This window comes from Lissotriton helveticus, chromosome 12 (genome assembly GCF_964261635.1).
Source record: "Lissotriton helveticus chromosome 12, aLisHel1.1, whole genome shotgun sequence".
In the NCBI taxonomy this organism is placed as follows: domain Eukaryota; kingdom Metazoa; phylum Chordata; class Amphibia; order Caudata; family Salamandridae; genus Lissotriton; species Lissotriton helveticus.
The window spans coordinates 723,954,106-723,972,421 of NC_136073.1; the positions used below are offsets into that span (position 1 = coordinate 723,954,106).

An 18,316-nucleotide genomic window follows, 5' to 3' on the forward strand; every position below is an offset into this window, starting at 1 on the left:
TGCAAGCCTGGATAGTCACAAAGTGATCTCTGGCTGGCTACATTCTGCATCTGATGTGCCGCACTATAATGCCACGTCAAAGCCACTTATGCTTCCTTTGGCAAAAATAAAGAACAAATGGAGAGTTACATGCAGAAGTATGGGGCTCCTTTCAGCTCTTAATGTGTCACACCGAGTACAGCCCTTGTATTGCCCTGTGCTACTTATTTTTTGACTCGTATGGGGGACCCTGAGGACCACCAGAACCCAATTCTGATCACTCCGGAGTGTATTCCTGATCAGAAGAAATCAACTCGGCTGTTGCCAGCTGGTCCCACAAAGATTGTTTCAAATCCAAATATGCCTCATAACTTTTATTAATTATATGTTTATTCTGCATTTCGTGTAAGCTTACTTTCAGTGTTGGGGTGAAGTCTGGTGCACCAGGTTTAGGAGTACTGGAGTACTTTCATAGTATGTGTGAACAGTTTTCTCCCATCTTTTAACATGAAAATATCTTGACTCATTCATTTTATGGATTGTCATTGTTACAAGTTAATACCCTTGTTTTGCAATGTGACAAGCATTCTCATGCACATTGCTCATAAAGATTTTCCATTTCCTGTGGTTGTGTGTCCCCTCCAGCCTTCTCTGATGCATTCATGCCCTTGACTACATACTACCACTTTCAACTCTGCTGTTCCCCACCTTATTCTTCCTGAACTATGTTGTCTGTTTTTATAACATACATGCATCTAGAGTTCGTAAATTCACTACTATTGACGAGAACAGTGTGAAACATATACTTACTCCTTTGTTCTATTTCTTCAGGCCCAGCAGCTCATCGCAATCTGCAGAGAATACATTGTTGGACTATCAATGGAAATAGAACGTAAAAAGCTCCCCAAAGATACCCTGGAGCAGCAGAAGCGAATCTGCGAGGTAAAAAAGAACATTGCCCTCAGTTATTTGTTCCAGTCTTTTTTTCTTAATTCCACTTACTAGAATAGCGTAGAACATGGCAGCTAAAGACCAAGGGCCTGATTATGATGGTAGTCAGTCAGACCGCCATCGTTTTGGGCAGGAAACCGTGCAACAATGAGTCGGTGGTCCCACCTGCCCAATTTGGAGTAGACCGCCAGCACAGCAGTCGGACAGTACTTTTTACCACTGCGGCATGTGCTGTAAACCCAGGAAAAAGGCCATAGCACAAGCCGCAGTGCTAAACTGCACTCTGTGCACATCCATGCACTGTGTGTGGCACATGGTACATGGAGGTGTGGAGGGAGGTGGGGCGGCACTACATGTGCCCCCAAAGTAAATTTCAGTCTGCCTTACATGGCGATGGTACCGCCATGAAAAGGCAGTCAGAAAGGGGCATCCCAATCCCAACAGATGTGCCTGCACAGGCACCACCTCCATTGTAGTGTAGTTCCTATCATCCCAATAGGCTCTGCGCATTGGAATAATATCTTCAATAGTATAGACGTAGGACAGAGGTTAACTAGGTCTTCTACTGTCGATATTAGACTTAAAGTTTAGTGTTTGCCAGCTAGCTCAGAGTTCACTAGAAACTTTCTCGAATAGACAAGGAGGAGTTTAACTTCCCTGGATAGACAAGAAGGGATTTAGTTTCTGACAACCATAGAACATGACAACTTTGCTCTCCCCTAATCAAGAGTGTATCTCTAGAGTCGTGTGAAAACAAAAGACAACTTATTTTACTCAGTCAGTTCAGTGCATTCTTAGTTTCACCAGATTGTAGAGAAAAGGAAGAGACGGGCGTGTTCAATAAAAAGCTGTTATTTATTGATCAGTCTCTTTTCTCATACAAGAGAAATGAATCGCTATTATTGCAATACTTATTGTTAAGTAAAGTGCATACAGTAATAACAGAATTATAAAATAATACTGTAAAAGCATTGATATGGTTTCTTAGCCATATGATACTTAAAATGGATAAAATAGATACATACATATATACATTGACTAATCTTACTCAACTGGTGCTTCTAACTACGCCTACCCCAATGTACCTGACCTAAGCCTAATACGTGGCGGGAGTAGATAAGTAGCAGTTTAAGTTAAGTTTGTTTTGCCAAGGGTCTGCTTCAAGAATTCTCTACAAAGGATGATTCAGTTCAGTACCTGGGAGTTTAGAAGGCTGGAGGGCTGGTATCTCTATCTCAGGTCTTGATATTCCAGCTGCCTGCGAGGGCTGCTTGGAAGCGCCGGAGCTGGATTTCTCGGCAGGAGAAAAGGCAGCGTCTCTCTCTCAGCGCGTCAGAAAGGAGGGGCAGCGTCTGTGGGCTTCGCTGTCAGCTGGGCTCGTCGGCAAGTCACGCTGCTCCAATCTTGTCACCTCAATCATCATGCAAAGGAATGGACACTTGTATCTACAATAACCATTGGTTATTATTTGAAAACCCTCATAGACGTTGAGATGTTATAAGTGCGGTGTATCTTTTATCCGCCCCTTCTCTAGCGTCATGGCATATTCATCGGGTTAACAAATGACGTGCTATATGCCTGCCTCACCCGAGGCAACCTCTGGAAAGAGTAGAAGTGTCCAGGAATGAAAAAATGCACTTGTCCAGAGGGTTTGTAGTGTAGTGCTAGTGAGCCAAAAAATTCTAAAAACAGGTTTGCACCCAAACGAACAATTTATTATAAAAAGGGTGTAAACTGTAGTTAAAAAATTAGTGGTCTATGAGGTAATCGAGTTACCGGACTACCATATAACTCCATCTAGGTCGACATGTTTCAGCTCTATTGGGCCCGAGGGGTCTGTAGAGCTTTCGTCAGGACAATACAAAAGAGACAAATTGAATACTCACACTATTCGTGTAGTGTTCATTAGTTGTGTGAAAATTTCACACTCAGTTTCCTGTATAGGGAAAACAAATACAAGAAAAATTGTACATAGTATAGCGGCATATAGCATGCACAGCAAGGGACTCATTGTAGTTGCCCGGTGCAGAGAAGTGAAAAAATTCAATCAAACTCCATTCGTACGTCTGTTTGCACCACATTGTGGATACTATATTATATGGGAGCAGTGAAGATGTGAAGCAATGGATCGTGACACTGGAACTTTAGGATGAACAATGATTCAAAATAAAATTATAGTAATGAGTAATTGTTGGATAGTGGGTCAAAGTTACTATTAGTAGCCCAGGTGCCCGCTTCATGTGTTTAAATGGTTGCAGGCACGGGGGTTTAGCATTATAGGTCGTGCACGGCGTATTCTAATACATGCGCTAATACTAATACTACCTTTATTTTCAGGAAATCTCTCCGCATCAGGCGGGCTATTAGAGTCGCTGTTCACAAGGCATTCGCTAGAATAACAAAAGCAATGCGTTTTGCGTGAAGGTATCACAATAAATGCAAGAGCGCAGCCGTTACTTACTGCGTTTAGTTAGGTGCTCGTCTCACGCCATTCTTACCCTCGTGTTGGATGCAATTACTGCTTGTGCTGACTCTGCCCCTGGGAAGAGGAACGCCACTCCCTTGTTTGTATTTAAAGTCATGGACAGCAACAAGGGACTGCTGCCAGCCATGGGTATTAAAGTGGCAGGGACACATTGTTCGTTGTCATTCAAGAAACGGCATAGTAACTTAAAATAGTTATTTACTCTATCTGGCCAAAAAAATGAAAAATGGCTAAATGTCATAAATAGTTGCTAGAGGTTATGTTTTAAGAAAATTATTAAGGGCCTCTTATTGACATGGTGGAAATATCGTACTCAAATAAATTGGAATTTTAAATAAGTAAGTACAGAACGACCAGGAATAGATCTAAATGGTTGATCAGTAGATCAAAGACGGTGTGGACGTTTAATAAAACTGGTGCCACGGAATATTATCATTCATCCCATGTAAATGGGTTCCCAATCGATTGACCCATCTTTGCTCCCTTTCAAATAATGTGCGTTCAGCATCAGTGTGTTTTTCATGGAGTTTTTCCAGCACTGTCCATCTGAGATCATCGCACGAATGTCCTGCTGTCACGAAATGTGTGCAGAGTTTTGTTGTACTTTTTTTGAGCCGTATGTTGCTCCTATGTTCTCCTATGCGAGTCTTGACCTTACGGCAGGTCATCCCCACATATTTTTGTTGACAAGGACATGTTATGAGGTACACCACATGGGTGGAATTACAGTTTGTATGTTGCCTCTGTGTCCATAACAAGCTGTCAGTCAATTGTAGGGTCTTGGTTGGATTTGTGAATTTACAGACTCCACAGGTGCCACAGGGAAAATGGCCAGTTATTGGGGTCATATTGATGCTTCTTATGGTAGTCGTAGTGAGTCTTTTCCTGGGGCGAGTGTGTACTAACACATCTTTGAGATTTTTTGTCCTCCGGTTGGCAAATCTTGGCTTGGGCCAATCAAAATTCCCTGAGGTCACTATTGGCCAGTTCTTCCTTATTAGTTTTTGTACCTGATACGAGGCTGGGCAGAAGGTGGTCACACATGTGACAAGGTCCTTTACTGGTTCCTTCTGGTAACTCTGTAACAGACATTCCCTTGGTTGGTTTTGGGCTCTTTTTTTACATTTAGAGATTGTCTGTGGGGTGTAGTTTCTAGCTCGTAATTTCTTACTTAATATTGTAGCCTGTTGTTTATAATCGCTTGCTTTGCTACAATTTCGCTTGTGTCGAAGAAACTGGCTATAAGGAAGATTGTCTCTGAGAGGTTGAGGATGGAAACTAAAATACGATAATAGGCTGTTTTTAGCTGTAGGTTTTGTGTAGGTCCTTGTTTCTAGTTTCCCATTCTCAGAAAATATAGTCAAGTCTAAAAAGTCTATGCTCTCTCTGTTGGCGATAGAGGTAAACCTGAGCCACCGGTCTTGGGCATTCAGCCATTCCATGAATGTGGTCAAGGAGTTCTTTGTGTCCCAAATTAACAGGACGTCATCGATATAACGTTTCCAGTATAATATACTGGAAACGTATGGATTGTCATTGTTGAGGACGAATTTCTGTTCGAATTGGCTCACATACAGTCCAGCTACCGATGGAGCGAAGGCGCTTCCCATGGAGGTGCCATGGCACTGTAGGAAAAGTTGTCCGTTGTATTCAAAGTAATTTTCTTTCAATGCTAGGCGGCAGCACTCAAGAATAAAATGGCGTGGGGTTTTATGAGGCCATTCTATGAGGAATAAAAGGTCTTCCAGCATTTGCATGGTATCATCTTGGGGCAGGCTCGTATAAAGCGATTCTACATCTAATCCAACTAGGATCATGGTGTTAGGGTCGAATGCTTTATCGGCTATCTGGGTTAGAAGGTCACGAGTATCCTTTAGGTATGTCGGGGTACTTTGCACTAGTGGTTTTAGATATTCATCCGCGAATTTGGAGAGGGGTTCTAGAAGTGACCCGATACCCGAGACTATCGGGCGTCCTGGTGGTGGGGATTTTTTTAACAACCATTTAGATCTATTCCTGGTCGTTCTGTACTTACTTATTTAAAATTCCAATTTATTTGAGTACGATATTTCCACCATGTCAATAAGAGGCCCTTAATAATTTTCTTAAAACATAGCCTCTAGCGACTATTTATGACATTTAGCCATTTTTCATTTTTTTGGCCAGATAGAGTAAATAACTCTTTTAAGTTACTATGCCGTTTCTTGAATGACAACGAACAATGTGTCCCTGCCACTTTAATACCCATGGCTGGCAGCAGTCCCTTGTTGCTGTCCATGACTTTAAATACAAACAAGGGAGTGGCGTTCCTCTTCCCAGGGGCAGAGTCAGCACAAGCAGTAATTGCATCCAACACGAGGGTAAGAATGGCGTGAGACGAGCACCTAACTAAACGCAGTAAGTAACGGCTGCGCTCTTGCATTTATTGTGATACCTTCACGCAAAACGCATTGCTTTTGTTATTCATACGAATGCCTTGTGAACAGCGACTCTAATAGCCCGCCTGATGCGGAGAGATTTCCTGAAAATAAAGGTATTATTAGTATTAGCGCATGTATTAGAATACGCCGTGCACGACCTATAATGCTAAACCCCCGTGCCTGCAACCATTTAAACACATGAAGCGGGCACCTGGGCTACTAATAGTAACTTTGACCCACTATCCAACAATTACTCATTACTATAATTTTATTTTGAATCATTGTTCATCCTAAAGTTCCAGTGTCACGATCCATTGCTTCCCATCTTCACTGCTCCCATATAATATAGTATCCACAATGTGGTGCAAACAGACGTACGAATGGAGTTTGATTGAATTTTTTCACTTCTCTGCACCGGGCAACTACAATGAGTCCCTTGCTGTGCATGCTATATGCCGCTATACTATGTACAATTTTTCTTGTATTTGTTTTCCCTATACAGGAAACTGAGTGTGAAATTTTCACACAACTAATGAACACTACACGAATAGTGTGAGTATTCAATTTGTCTCTTTTGTATTGTCCTGACGAAAGCTCTACAGACACCTCGGGCCCAATAGAGCTGAAACATGTCGACCTAGATGGAGTTATATGGTAGTCCTGTAACTCGATTACCTCATATACCACTAATTTTTTAACTACAGTTTACACCCTTTTTATAATAAATTGTTCGTTTGGGTGCAAACCTGTTTTTAGAATTTTTTGGCTCACTAGCACTACACTACAAACCCTCTGGACAAGTGCATTTTTTCATTCCTGGACACTTCTACTCTTTCCAGAGGTTGCCTCGGGTGAGGCAGGCATATAGCACGTCATTTGTTAACCCGATGAATATGCCATGACGCTAGAGAAGGGGCGGATAAAAGATACACCGCACTTATAACATCTCAACGTCTATGAGGGCTTTCAAATAATAACCAATGGTTATTGTAGATACAAGTGTCCATTCCTTTGCATGATGATTGAGGTACCTATTCAGGGGAACTGAATGGACGCAAAATTCCTCTTCCCTCTTATGATCACAACCAATCTTGTCACCACCTCATGTGTTTGCTTTAGGCAATGTCGGTATTATTTATACCTGAAAGGTGCCGGGATTGACGTAAGGATGGACATAAATACGTCAATAAGGATGTCATATGAACTTGATCGTTCGCACATTCTTTACTGAAGTTCTCGGCTAAATCAAAACAATGGCTGTGGGGATTTCCCAGATCGTGGTAGGTTTGATTTGTTTTGAGAACACCGTATGCCTATTAGGGGGCTGGAGGAATAGTGCTTGCCTAATGAGATGGCATGCGCTATGACCTAATCAGATAACGGGCATTTTGTGCCGTTGTGTGGCTAATCAGATAACGGATTTCTGTGCAGTTGAATGGCTGCTAGTTAATTATTAACCAGACAAGGGTCAGAAACAGGGGGATCGATACAGTACCCATAATAAATACACCACACCATTGTAGGGAACGGATTCCAACCGCTGCCCCATCTGGATCTTGGATCCTGTCTGAGGTGGTGGTAATTCCCACCGACAGCCAGAATGTAATCCGATGGTTGGACCGATGGCCTGGATGGGATGCTCAAGGCCACCGACCCCTGTTGGTAGCGGTCTGCCTGCTATCTTAATGAGGCCACAAGCTCCTGAGGCCATGTTGTGCCCAAACTTCTAAATATTGTCTGCCTAAAAGGTTTGTGCAGGTAAATTGCTTGGTACTGTTTGTGTTACGTTTTCTGAATTGTCTGGCACAAGCCTTTCAGAGCCCGTTGTTACCAAGTCCCCCATGCACTTCAGTTCTTTTTGTGGCTGGTGGCTTTTACCTCGGACTTTGTTCAAACTTTGTTCAAGTTTACAGCCAGTGGTAATTTGCAAACCTCACTCAAAGAGAATAGATTTCTCCTTAATTGTCTGTAGACATATTGCTGGAGTGGTGATTTTTTTCTTTTTTTTTTTTTTTAATTATGCCTGCTTCTAGATTTTGGGATTTAAGCTCAGCATGAGATTAACAATAATATTTTACTCCTTAAATATATTTTCCATGTTAAATTAATTCTATACTGTTTCTTTCATTAGATGGCAGCTTATTTCACACACTCCAATCTGCAGCCTGTGCACATGATCCTAGTACTCCGTACCGCACTCAATCTTTTCTTCAAGCTCAAGAACTTCAAGACAGCGGCAACCTTTGCACGTAGACTTTTGGAACTTGGTCCGAAGCCAGATGTGGCACAGCAGGTAAATCTTTAGCATAGAGTAAGCCCAGTGTACACTGATGTTTGTGCAAAGAGAATGCAGGACACTGCAATCCTAACTGTTTTTTTTGTTTTCCTTTTTTTTATTAAAGAAAGGGTTTGACAGGTTTGACATTATTGTGACTGACATTTATCTCATTTAATCCAATTATAGGTACATTTTGGTGGAGTTGTGAATGGTTTACCCCATATTTGTTTAGTTTTTCCTTTTATTCAACTTAATGATAGTGAGGTAGTATGTATAGTTACAACATATATTCCACCTGTGTACTTATGCAGAACAATACTTGAAGCTTCTGGTAAGTTCTCAAGAACCCATCTGTGCAACAGATCACAATCCATTTTCCAGGGGAATACTGGTTTACTGTACAAGCACAGAAATCTCACCAAGGCCTGGGCAGTCTTGCAGCATCCAGCAAGTAACCAAGGAACCTTGCAGGATATAGGTGGGGTGATCCTGTAGCTCCCACAATATAATGTTCGAGGCATATAAGCTGTTGATCGTATACTTGTGCATAGATCGCCATCTGGTGTTGGGCTCGAATGTTTGCACTTTGTTTTTGTCGTTGAAGAAGTCTTTGTAGTCACGAGGTAGGTGACTCCTCCTTAGGCCCTTCAACGCGCAATCCCTCTTCACTCAATGGTATTGTCTCGATCGCATTTCCCTTTCGACGTGCATCTTAAAACAAATTCCTCGACCTTTATCTTCGACGGGGGCCTTTCTGCCTATCTACGCCGACCACGCTAGCAGTCAATGGAAAGGACTCCTTTGAAAAAATACTCGGTGTGTTGCTAAGTTCCCACACACAGACCTACACGAGGTTTGTAATCTCTGCCTCTCCCCAGAGCACGAAGACCAGAAATGTCAGGCCTATGCATCGTTCAGGTAGAAGAAAACCATCCGTAACCGTTGGGCTCGACGTCCCGAAATGTCCCGCGAAGCAGCTCGATTCCGGACATCTTCGGAGCAGATCCCAATGTCCAGCCAGAGCAACAAGGTGATGAAGAAGACATCTCCGTCTCCGAGGCCGACGACTCCAACGTCGAAGAGGAGACAGTCTTCCTGGCTCAGTGGTCCATGATTACCGAAACCCCCCTCCCAAAATCCAAACCTAAGGCTCCGTTAGCACCTTCGCCCTCGGGCTCAGGTCGACACTGGCAACATGTCTCAGATGCCCCATCATCAGGCCTGGCTATGAAACCTAAAGACAAGCCTTCTGGCTTGGGCTCGAGCCAGCCCCATTCCGGTGCCGAAAAGGCACCTTTTGCACCGAAGTACAAGACCAAAGATGTGCCACGCCCTTCTCCGTTGGCACTGAAGACCACCTCGATGCCGAAGGCCTTGGCGTTGAAACACACCAAGGACAAACATTCTGAGCCGAAAAAAGTCTCGGAGCCGAAAAAAGTCTCGGAGCCACAAACTCCTATACCAAAACGTAAGGAATACAAGACCCTACAGAAAGCCTCAGAGACTCGGTCTAAAGACATTTTGACCCTAAATCTTCGGCACTGAAAAAGGACATTCTACCCACACATGATCCTTTAAAACATTGCCTGAGGCTCACTCTTTATGTAGTATTCCCCATGCTCATTCCATAAACCTCTACGCGGTCAGTGGGGGGTGTCTGACGTACAGTTTAAGTTTTAATTGTTTTTAACTTTGATATCAACCGTTGCTTCGATTTTTAATGCAAATTGTATTGCGGACATCCGCTAATTGTACTTTTTCTAATTGTAAGGATTTTTATTAATTCAACAATAAAATATTCTGATTCTGATTCTGACATTCTACCCACACAGTCTGTACCAGATTTTTCGGATTCAAAACAAAAAACTCTTTATATTGACCCAAAAACTGGTAAGGTTGTCGCTAAACCTCCTAAAAAGAGAACATTGGACACATCAGAGGAAGATCAAATACCCTTGAAACGAAAGGAAATGAGCACTAACACTTTTTCACCTCCTTCTCTGGCTGATCCAAATCTCTTAATTTCTCCAGCACGCTCCCCACAACATACTTTTTTACCTCATCCACAAGATGATGAGCATGATTATACTGATGGGGTGGGAATACAGATCCAGATAGGGATGATGATGCACATATTACCCCACACAACGTAGACCCTTGGGATGACTACAACACAGATCTCGACCCACATAATGAATCGGACCTCTATCCATCTAGGCCATCACCACCAGATGACAATATTGGTTTTGTGCAACTAATTAATAGGGCTGTTCAATACCACAGGGTACAATTACATTCTGATCCCTTAGAGGAAGACTTTTTACTCAAAACCTTTGCACCCTGACGAAAGTCCACGCACACCCTGCCAATGTTAAAAGGCATGCTAAAACATGTGCCAGAAGTTTTTAAGGACACTGTCAGAGCCAGGATTCTCAGCACCAGGGTGGACAAAAAATATAAAGCATCTCCCTCAGCAAAAACAATTCCACATAAATTACCTGGAATTGTTGGCGATCTTCCCAGCGTTAAAATCTTTTCAACTCCACCTAGTAGGCAAAGCTGTCCTGGTTCGTACACACAAAGTGACAGCAATGTATTGCATACAAAAATAGGGGGGGGGGGTACACTCCCTGCAGCTCTCACACCTAGCTCAAAGCATATGGAGATGGACAATTCCGCAAAACATATATCTCCTTGCAGAACAACTCCCAGGAGTACACAATCCGATTGCAGATCTGTTCAATCATCAAACACAGCAGATCCACAATTGGGACCTTGATCCTCAAGTTCTCCTTCCATTCTTTCAGATGTGGGGCCACCCAGAAATAGACCTGTTCGCAAAACACACAAAAACGCAAAATGCCCAAACTTCGCATCCAGGTATCCACATCCATTGTCCAAAGGCAATGCAGTATGGATGAACTGGTCAAGCAAATTTGCTTACGCTTTTTTCACCTCTCCCTCTCATTCCTCTAGTGGTTCGGAAGCTCAAACAGCATTCCCTCACAATGATCCTGATTGCTCCAACATTGGCCAGACATGTTGACAATGTCTCATGACAATGTCTCATGACTGCACTCGTAAGGATTCTGAAAAATCCAAGAGCAAGTGGTGTAAATGAGCCACACCCATTAAGCCGGAGAGTGGTAAGGGTGTAGCATGTAGATGGTGTTTCATTTAGGTGCATGGCAGCATTGTAGTGAAATGCCCTCTAGATTGGGGCAGACAAAATTTTACTACTAAAACTATATAGCACGCAAACAATGATGTGTGGAAATTGGGTTTCAGCAAATGTTATTTGCGCTTCACAAAGTAAATTGTCTTGATTTGTCTTGGCCTTATTAAAATCTTTGTTTCCATTGTACTTCAGAATAAGAAAAATAATGCTACATTAGTGCTTTCTGGGTTATTTATTTTGAAATATTTGTACAGTTCCTTTCTGCTTAACAAATGTACATATTACTTCTAGTTACATTATTCTATGTTTTAACATGTTTATAAGCAAAGCTGCTTTTATCATTATTTATCTACACGTGCTTCACTATTCAATTACAAAAACAATAACATAATAATTTAAGGTACAACACTTGAAAGCCAGAGTTTATTAAATGCATCTTCAATCCACATATACTACCTTCCTTATGCATATATATATATATGCATATATATATATATATATATATATATATATATGCATATATATATATATATATATATATATATATATATTCAATGTACTTATGTATCTTTATATTTATTACTTTTCTTCTAATTCATCATAGCCAATGCACTACCCTATTTCTCACCCTATACACCTATCTATATATCCTCTACCTCCACTCTCTCATTTATCCCAAATTCCATGCCACTACTATGATCCCCAAAATAATAATTTCTAGACTCTTCCCTCCTTTACCCCTCCTTCAGGGGTGTGGAATTTAATTAAATATCTAATTGCAATCCCCTTGTGTTGCTGTGTTTCTGCCGATCAACATACTGGGGCTGAAGGTAGTGGTAAGCAATATTTCCAGGGTTAGAATGCCATTTTGAGTATGTACAAAATGACTAACTTGCACGTGTTAAGGGTTTTAAACCACTCCAATCTTTTTCCATACGAGAACTGTTGGAAATTTACTCCTGACAATGGCAGACGTAAATGTTCTGCCAGAGTTGGTAAAAAAGTGGTTGGAGGGAAAGTGGACTTCAAAACACTCAGATTTTCGCATGAGCAAATCTACGCATGTATATTTGCTCATGCTAAAATGCAGTTCACAAATATTTTCTAGGAGTACTATTTCTTGTCCTACTTCTGTAAATTCTTGGGAATTCACGAAAGACGTATAGCTGCACTTAATGCAAGGACATATACCATGGGTTTACTTTTGAAACTTTCTGTAATAATTGGGCCTCTAATTTGGTCTGGCCTTGACCATGACCTTTTGCGTTTATTAAAATTGTGTCTGTGTCAGCTGGCTTCACTGTGAGTGACCGCATTCTGCTCTTTCTAAGGGAGCATATCAGCACACCAAGTATTTTGTTCAGTGCCAGTAACTACTGTGGCAGTGTGTGCTTTTTGAGACCAAAAACAATTTTTGCTTTAGTCAATGTTTGTTAAACTGGCGGGGGCCCGGCAGCTCCCACACCAATAAGGTTTTACAAAAACCATGCCAAAACAAGTCACACATTGACAAAACTAAAAAGCTAACCACCAGATTTCAGGCCTGTTGGCTTTGCCAATGCTGGTTTGTTTTTGTTTCCCATAATCTTATTGAAGCTGGTCACACTGATTTTCCATTATGCAAATTTTGTGGAAATACTTGCATGCATCAACACATGTTACCAAATTATGCTGCAACGAAATGGTACCTGAAATTTTACAGCTTTCGTATTTTTATTAACATTTTATTTTGAAAGCAAAGAATCATCAATCTTGCTTTCAAGCTTCTGCAGATATTTGTATCCAATCCGGAGAGCATTCTGAGAGCATTATACATAGCCTCATATCGCTAAGTTTTGAAAACGTGTGTACACATTTTTATACTGGAACCACCGTCCGTAGTGCAGTCAGAGCTTACAACGTTTACCCTGAGATCTCACCCTAATAACAAAGGCTTTTAATTAATGAACCATGAATACAACTTTGAAAAACATTAACATATGGACACAAATATTACCTTAACTGCAGACAGTGCCCCTCCCTGATCTATAATGTGGTACTGAAAACTGGCAGCCAAAGGGTTTGTGCTGCAGGAGGTGGGCCTACGTGTCCCAAGGACAATATACACATGAAAACTTGTTTCCCTTGACCCCAAACAATATTTCCAGGGCATCGGGCTATAAGAATTCCACATCCCTGCTCCTTGCATCATCTCATACCTCTTTTACTATTCAGATCTCCCAAACAAGCATTTCTAAACCCTTACCTTGTACTCTTTCCCTCCACCTCCCCTGTACTCATCCCAAAACCCCTCCTACTGCTATGAACTCCCCAAAAAACAAATCTAGACCCTTCACTCCTCTATCCCTCCTTCCCTCTTCTATCCCTCACTATTCCTTTTCAATCCAAATAACAGATTAACTTGTCCACCACTCAAATTAAGTTTATATTTAATTATACTAATTCACCACTAATCCTTTATAGGTTCCGGAGTAGCGTGCTACTCGCCAAAAAAGCACTTCTATGCCTCGTAAGGGGTGGTAAGCGCTACATAAATGCAATTACAATACAATAGACATTTACATTTTGTTGTGTTAGAAGAAAACAGCATTTTGTGACTTTTCCTTTCTCATCATCAAGATTTTCACATAGTTCTTTTCACAAAAGACTAGACTGACATTGGAGCTTTGTCTGTGAATGCACAGCAAATGTCACAAAATGTGATAAAACTAAATTTAAAGCCATCTTTAATGCTCATTTACTTTCTGAACTCATTTAGCATGATCATTTAGGTGCCCTCTCAGTGCTCAAGAGGCTGTTCTAGTTGGGACCCCTCCCATCTCTGGGCCCCTGTGCATTGCACCACTGGTAACTAAGCTGCTGGTCATTACTGATAACATAAATGGGTAAATCTCCAAGTCTTTATTTTCTGAAAATGAGAATTTAGAATTGTTAAACAGTGCCTTAGCGCTGATACCAGTGTCACTTGTTATTTCAGTGTAGAGTTGTTTTGTATGAGTGACCTACTTGTCTGCGAACAGAATGTATTGGAAGTGTAGGAATTAGCCCATTCCCGGTTGTCTAGTTGACTTTTATAATGTTGCAGCACAGGCACATTGTGTTTCTATGATTGGTGTGTATGTTCTGCTTTGTTAAGTGTTGTGGGACTAGTACATATTACACCTAAAGAGTATGTATATTTCAGAATTAAACTTGACTGTTTGACCTTGAGTAATGGACTCCCCTTGAATAAAATGTACACAAAAAAAGGTCTGACATTTTCTGGAAGGTGTTTGTGATTTGTCTCGGAGTCCAACAAGGCCCACTGGACTTTGCAAATTAAAACTGGGAGGAATGGGAATTTTTAATTCTTTCCCTGTCTGCACTGGATTGTTAGGTATTTTAATCCTTTATTTAGTCAAACTTTCCAGAATGTGAATTCCTCTAATTTGTTTCAGAACGTTGTTGCTTACCTTGTTCTAAAAATGTTTTAAAAATAAAATCCCTTGCAAATGCAAGTGTAATAATGGTGACGTAGAATTAATGAGGCTGGTGCAGCTGAATCCCTTTGGAAGTACATGTTTGTGAAGGCAATATTGTAATTGGTGTCCTCCTAAGAAGAGCAATCTGGAGATGGCACCTCCGATATTTCTTTCTTGGTTTTCTGAAAAGAAGTTAAGTTTCAGAAAGTTATACTTAACTGTTCTTTAGAATTCTCAGTTTTTTTTTACTTCTGCTACACAAACACAATGTTGCATTGTATACAAGTAGCTGTTCTTATTGCTTCTCTTTCACATTCTTACTTTTTGTTGCCATTTGCAAACAAATGATTTAAGAAACATGTGAATGTTATTTTACACGGTTTGAGCAAACCTGTGAACAAAAACCTGCAGCCCTCAGATACCTTTACAGTAATTTAGCAAATGGTTCTCCATATATTGCGTTTATGAAAGTTGAAGGTTAGATGGCAGAAACATTTAAATAAATGTGCCTCCGCATATCATGGGAAATGTAGGCCTTTGGCACCTTATTTTGCATTTTCTGTTATGCCTTCTGTTATTATTTCTAATATTACTTGAATTATGTTCTTCCTAGACACGCAAGATCCTTTCTGCATGTGAGAAGAATCCATCTGATGCATATCAACTAAACTATGATATGCACAACCCCTTTGATATATGTGCTGCCTCTTATCGCCCTATCTACCGTGGTAAACCTGTAGAGAAGTGCCCGCTGAGTGGTGCCTGCTACAGTCCAGAATTCAAGGGGCAAATCTGCAGAGTCACAACAGTAAGATTTTTTCTATTCTTTGTTTGTTGCACATATAAAATTAGCAGTAACTTTAGGAGAAAAATGACAGCTTACTGCTCTGTTATGTAACTTGAATTGTTTAGTTAAGGTATAGACAGTATATGGGTTTGTGTTGCCAGTTGACTTCCAACTGATTTGAAGTTGCTAGTGTATAGAGATTACGTATGTCCAGAGTCATGATTCTCAGTTATTTTAGTTTACGACAGAATGTTTATTTTGAGCATTAGAATCCCTTTTTTTCTCATGATTGCATGTGATTTGTGATTTTAGTGCCGCCTTCTGCTCAGAACGGGCATCTCAAATAGTTAGGACTGCACTGCATATTTCATTTTCTTTCAAAAACATACTCTTTATATTGGATGGTGGTAGTTCTTATCTTATGCATGTCATGTTTTTTTCCTTCCTAGGCAACAGAGATTGGCAAGGATGTCATCGGCTTAAGGATCAGCCCACTTCAGTTCCGTTAATGTATTATAGAAAGAGAAAATAATCTTTCCTTCAATGTTTTATCTGTAAAGAAATTGTCTTTAATATCACAAGAAATTGAAAACATTTCTGACTAGCTACAAACTTTCTTTGCTGGAGTCTCTCTTAAATGGCACTATAACATTACACCAGAATTGATCATAAATTGCCATTATTGTAGGATCAGTTGGGTTGCCCATTTTCCAGTGTGTTAATGTGCCTTTTCTTAATTTCAAGGGATCAGAATAAAGGACTTTACAAGACACATATAGCAACATTTAAATATCATTAAAAAAACAAGCTAAAAATAGCTTCAGAGCAGACACACAACTCTAGATTTTGTTTTATTGGATCACCCTTACGTCTCACTAGCATCCCTTAAAACCACAGATCTAGCTCTGATAAAGTGTTCTCATTTTGTCAAGTTTGATGTCGTCATATGGAGTGTTGCAACTTATGGATCTGCTTGATCTTATCTTGGAGCTTGGTGTGATTGTGCAGTAATGCACTTAAAATTGCTTTTTATTAATATGGATAGGATTTCTGTAAGGACACCAATGTTGGTATGTGTGCTTTGTCAAAATAAAGTTTTATCTGACATTTGTTACTGTATACAGCATTACATCAAAGTTATGCCCTCAAGGCACAGTCTGGGTATAGAAATACATTGATTTTGAGCTGTAAATGATGCCTTTGCTAGTATCAGCTTAAAAAAAGTACATTTCCAGTATGTAGGCATGAATTGAGACAACTGCATGTAATGTCAGGTTGTCCTTTTATACAAGAGAAGAAAAGGGTAATTCCAGGGCCAGATTGCAAACAATGTAAAGCATTGTGGTGTCACCAAAATGCGGCACATAAAATTCTTTAGAGATTTTTGTGGCAAGACCATCCCACATTTATGTAGAGAGAGATAACACAAGGACAGACTCTTTTCCTATCTAAAAGATAATTCTGTCAAAGTCTAATATTTAGCAGCTGACTGAAAGAATTTTTTTAAAGAGTACCTCAGAGTCGAGATTATAATTTTTAAGTAATACAAAGAGCCTTTTCTTTTACCATTGATATTCCCTCTAATGCTAGATTAGGGCACTGTGTCAAAGGGAAGGACTTTGAATAGTTGCTGCCTTCAACCAAAAAAAAGCCCCTTTGTCGAACATATTTTTCAGGCTGTATGAAATACAGCTAACATGTTCTAAACGAGTTCTGCTCTATTCATCTGACAACATGGAGATTTCTTTATCCTTTGTAGACTGGGCTGAATAAAAATTGGTTGCTCTGAGTAGTGTTTTGCAAAAACATTTGATTTTATCTGTTTAACCTTTGCACAGTGTCTAAACCATGTCTTTATCCTCAAGTGACCCTCCATAATAAAGAATATTTACACAAATGCATAACTTACTACTGTAATTACTAATTTAAAAGCCGATTTACATAGCCTATAAATCTGTTTGCTGCAATGAAGTGTTGAATTTCTTTGTACGGTAACACTATTAATAGTCTGTTAGATATTTAATTAGTTTGGGGGGGGCAGTCAATTTAGCACTTGGGTGGATCAAAGAGAGTTTGAACTATTGCTTAATCTATATAAGAAAATACACAAGAAGCCCAAGTGGGACTCTGTCCCTTCCCACCACACGCAATCTCTTGAGAAGGAGCAGTAATGTCACTGTGCCTTGTTGTCTCGCTTTCAAAGTTGATCACTTTTGGAGTCTAGTCCAATCCTTGTCCCATGGCCACCTGAATTTTCAGGGCTGTCTGCGATGCAGCAGCAAATCACTGAATTCCGGGAGGCCATGCTGCAGTGTTTTGCACACCTCTGGTGTGCCTGCAGGCACCAAGGAGCAGAGAGGCCTACCAAATGGGCTTCCGGCGGCGCATACATCCTCTTCCATTTGAACCCTCTGGTTTTGTTCTGGGTTCCAGACTGACCTAGTTAGGTTCCCTCTGATGCCACAACACCCGGCAGAACATTATCCACCAATGCCAGCACCATTGAACAACTTCTGGTGCCACCACATCGAGGTGATGCACTGCTTTGACTCAGCCTTTTAGCTTCCTTTCAATTTGATTCCCTTGCCCAAAAAACTCATGTCCTACATGAATTTTTGGCATAGATTCTGTTCATTGTGTTAATATTGTTAGTAGCAGCAGCCGGGGTTAGGAACAGGATGACTAAACATACTTAAACTTTGACTGCCTATGAAAAAGTTGTGTCAAAGCTGCCATTCCAGACCAAAGCACCATGTGGCTAGAAACCAGAGTTCGGT

The 18,316-nt window shown here is 40.7% G+C and overlaps 1 protein-coding gene across 1 annotated transcript in view; it reads left to right on the forward strand.

Annotated features, from left to right (window-relative positions):
* Positions 1–17,440, forward strand: part of COPA (coat protein complex I subunit alpha) — a 179,637-nt gene extending 162,197 nt beyond the window's left edge. Inside the window, exons 30-33 of the mRNA XM_078669499.1 lie at positions 811–921; positions 7,967–8,128; positions 15,366–15,560; positions 15,989–17,440. Of these exons, the coding sequence (XP_078525625.1) occupies positions 811–921; positions 7,967–8,128; positions 15,366–15,560; positions 15,989–16,048 (528 nt within the window). The 3' untranslated portion in view covers positions 16,049–17,440. The remainder of the gene's footprint in view (positions 1–810; positions 922–7,966; positions 8,129–15,365; positions 15,561–15,988) is intronic.
* The last annotated feature ends 876 nt before the right edge of the window (positions 17,441–18,316 follow it).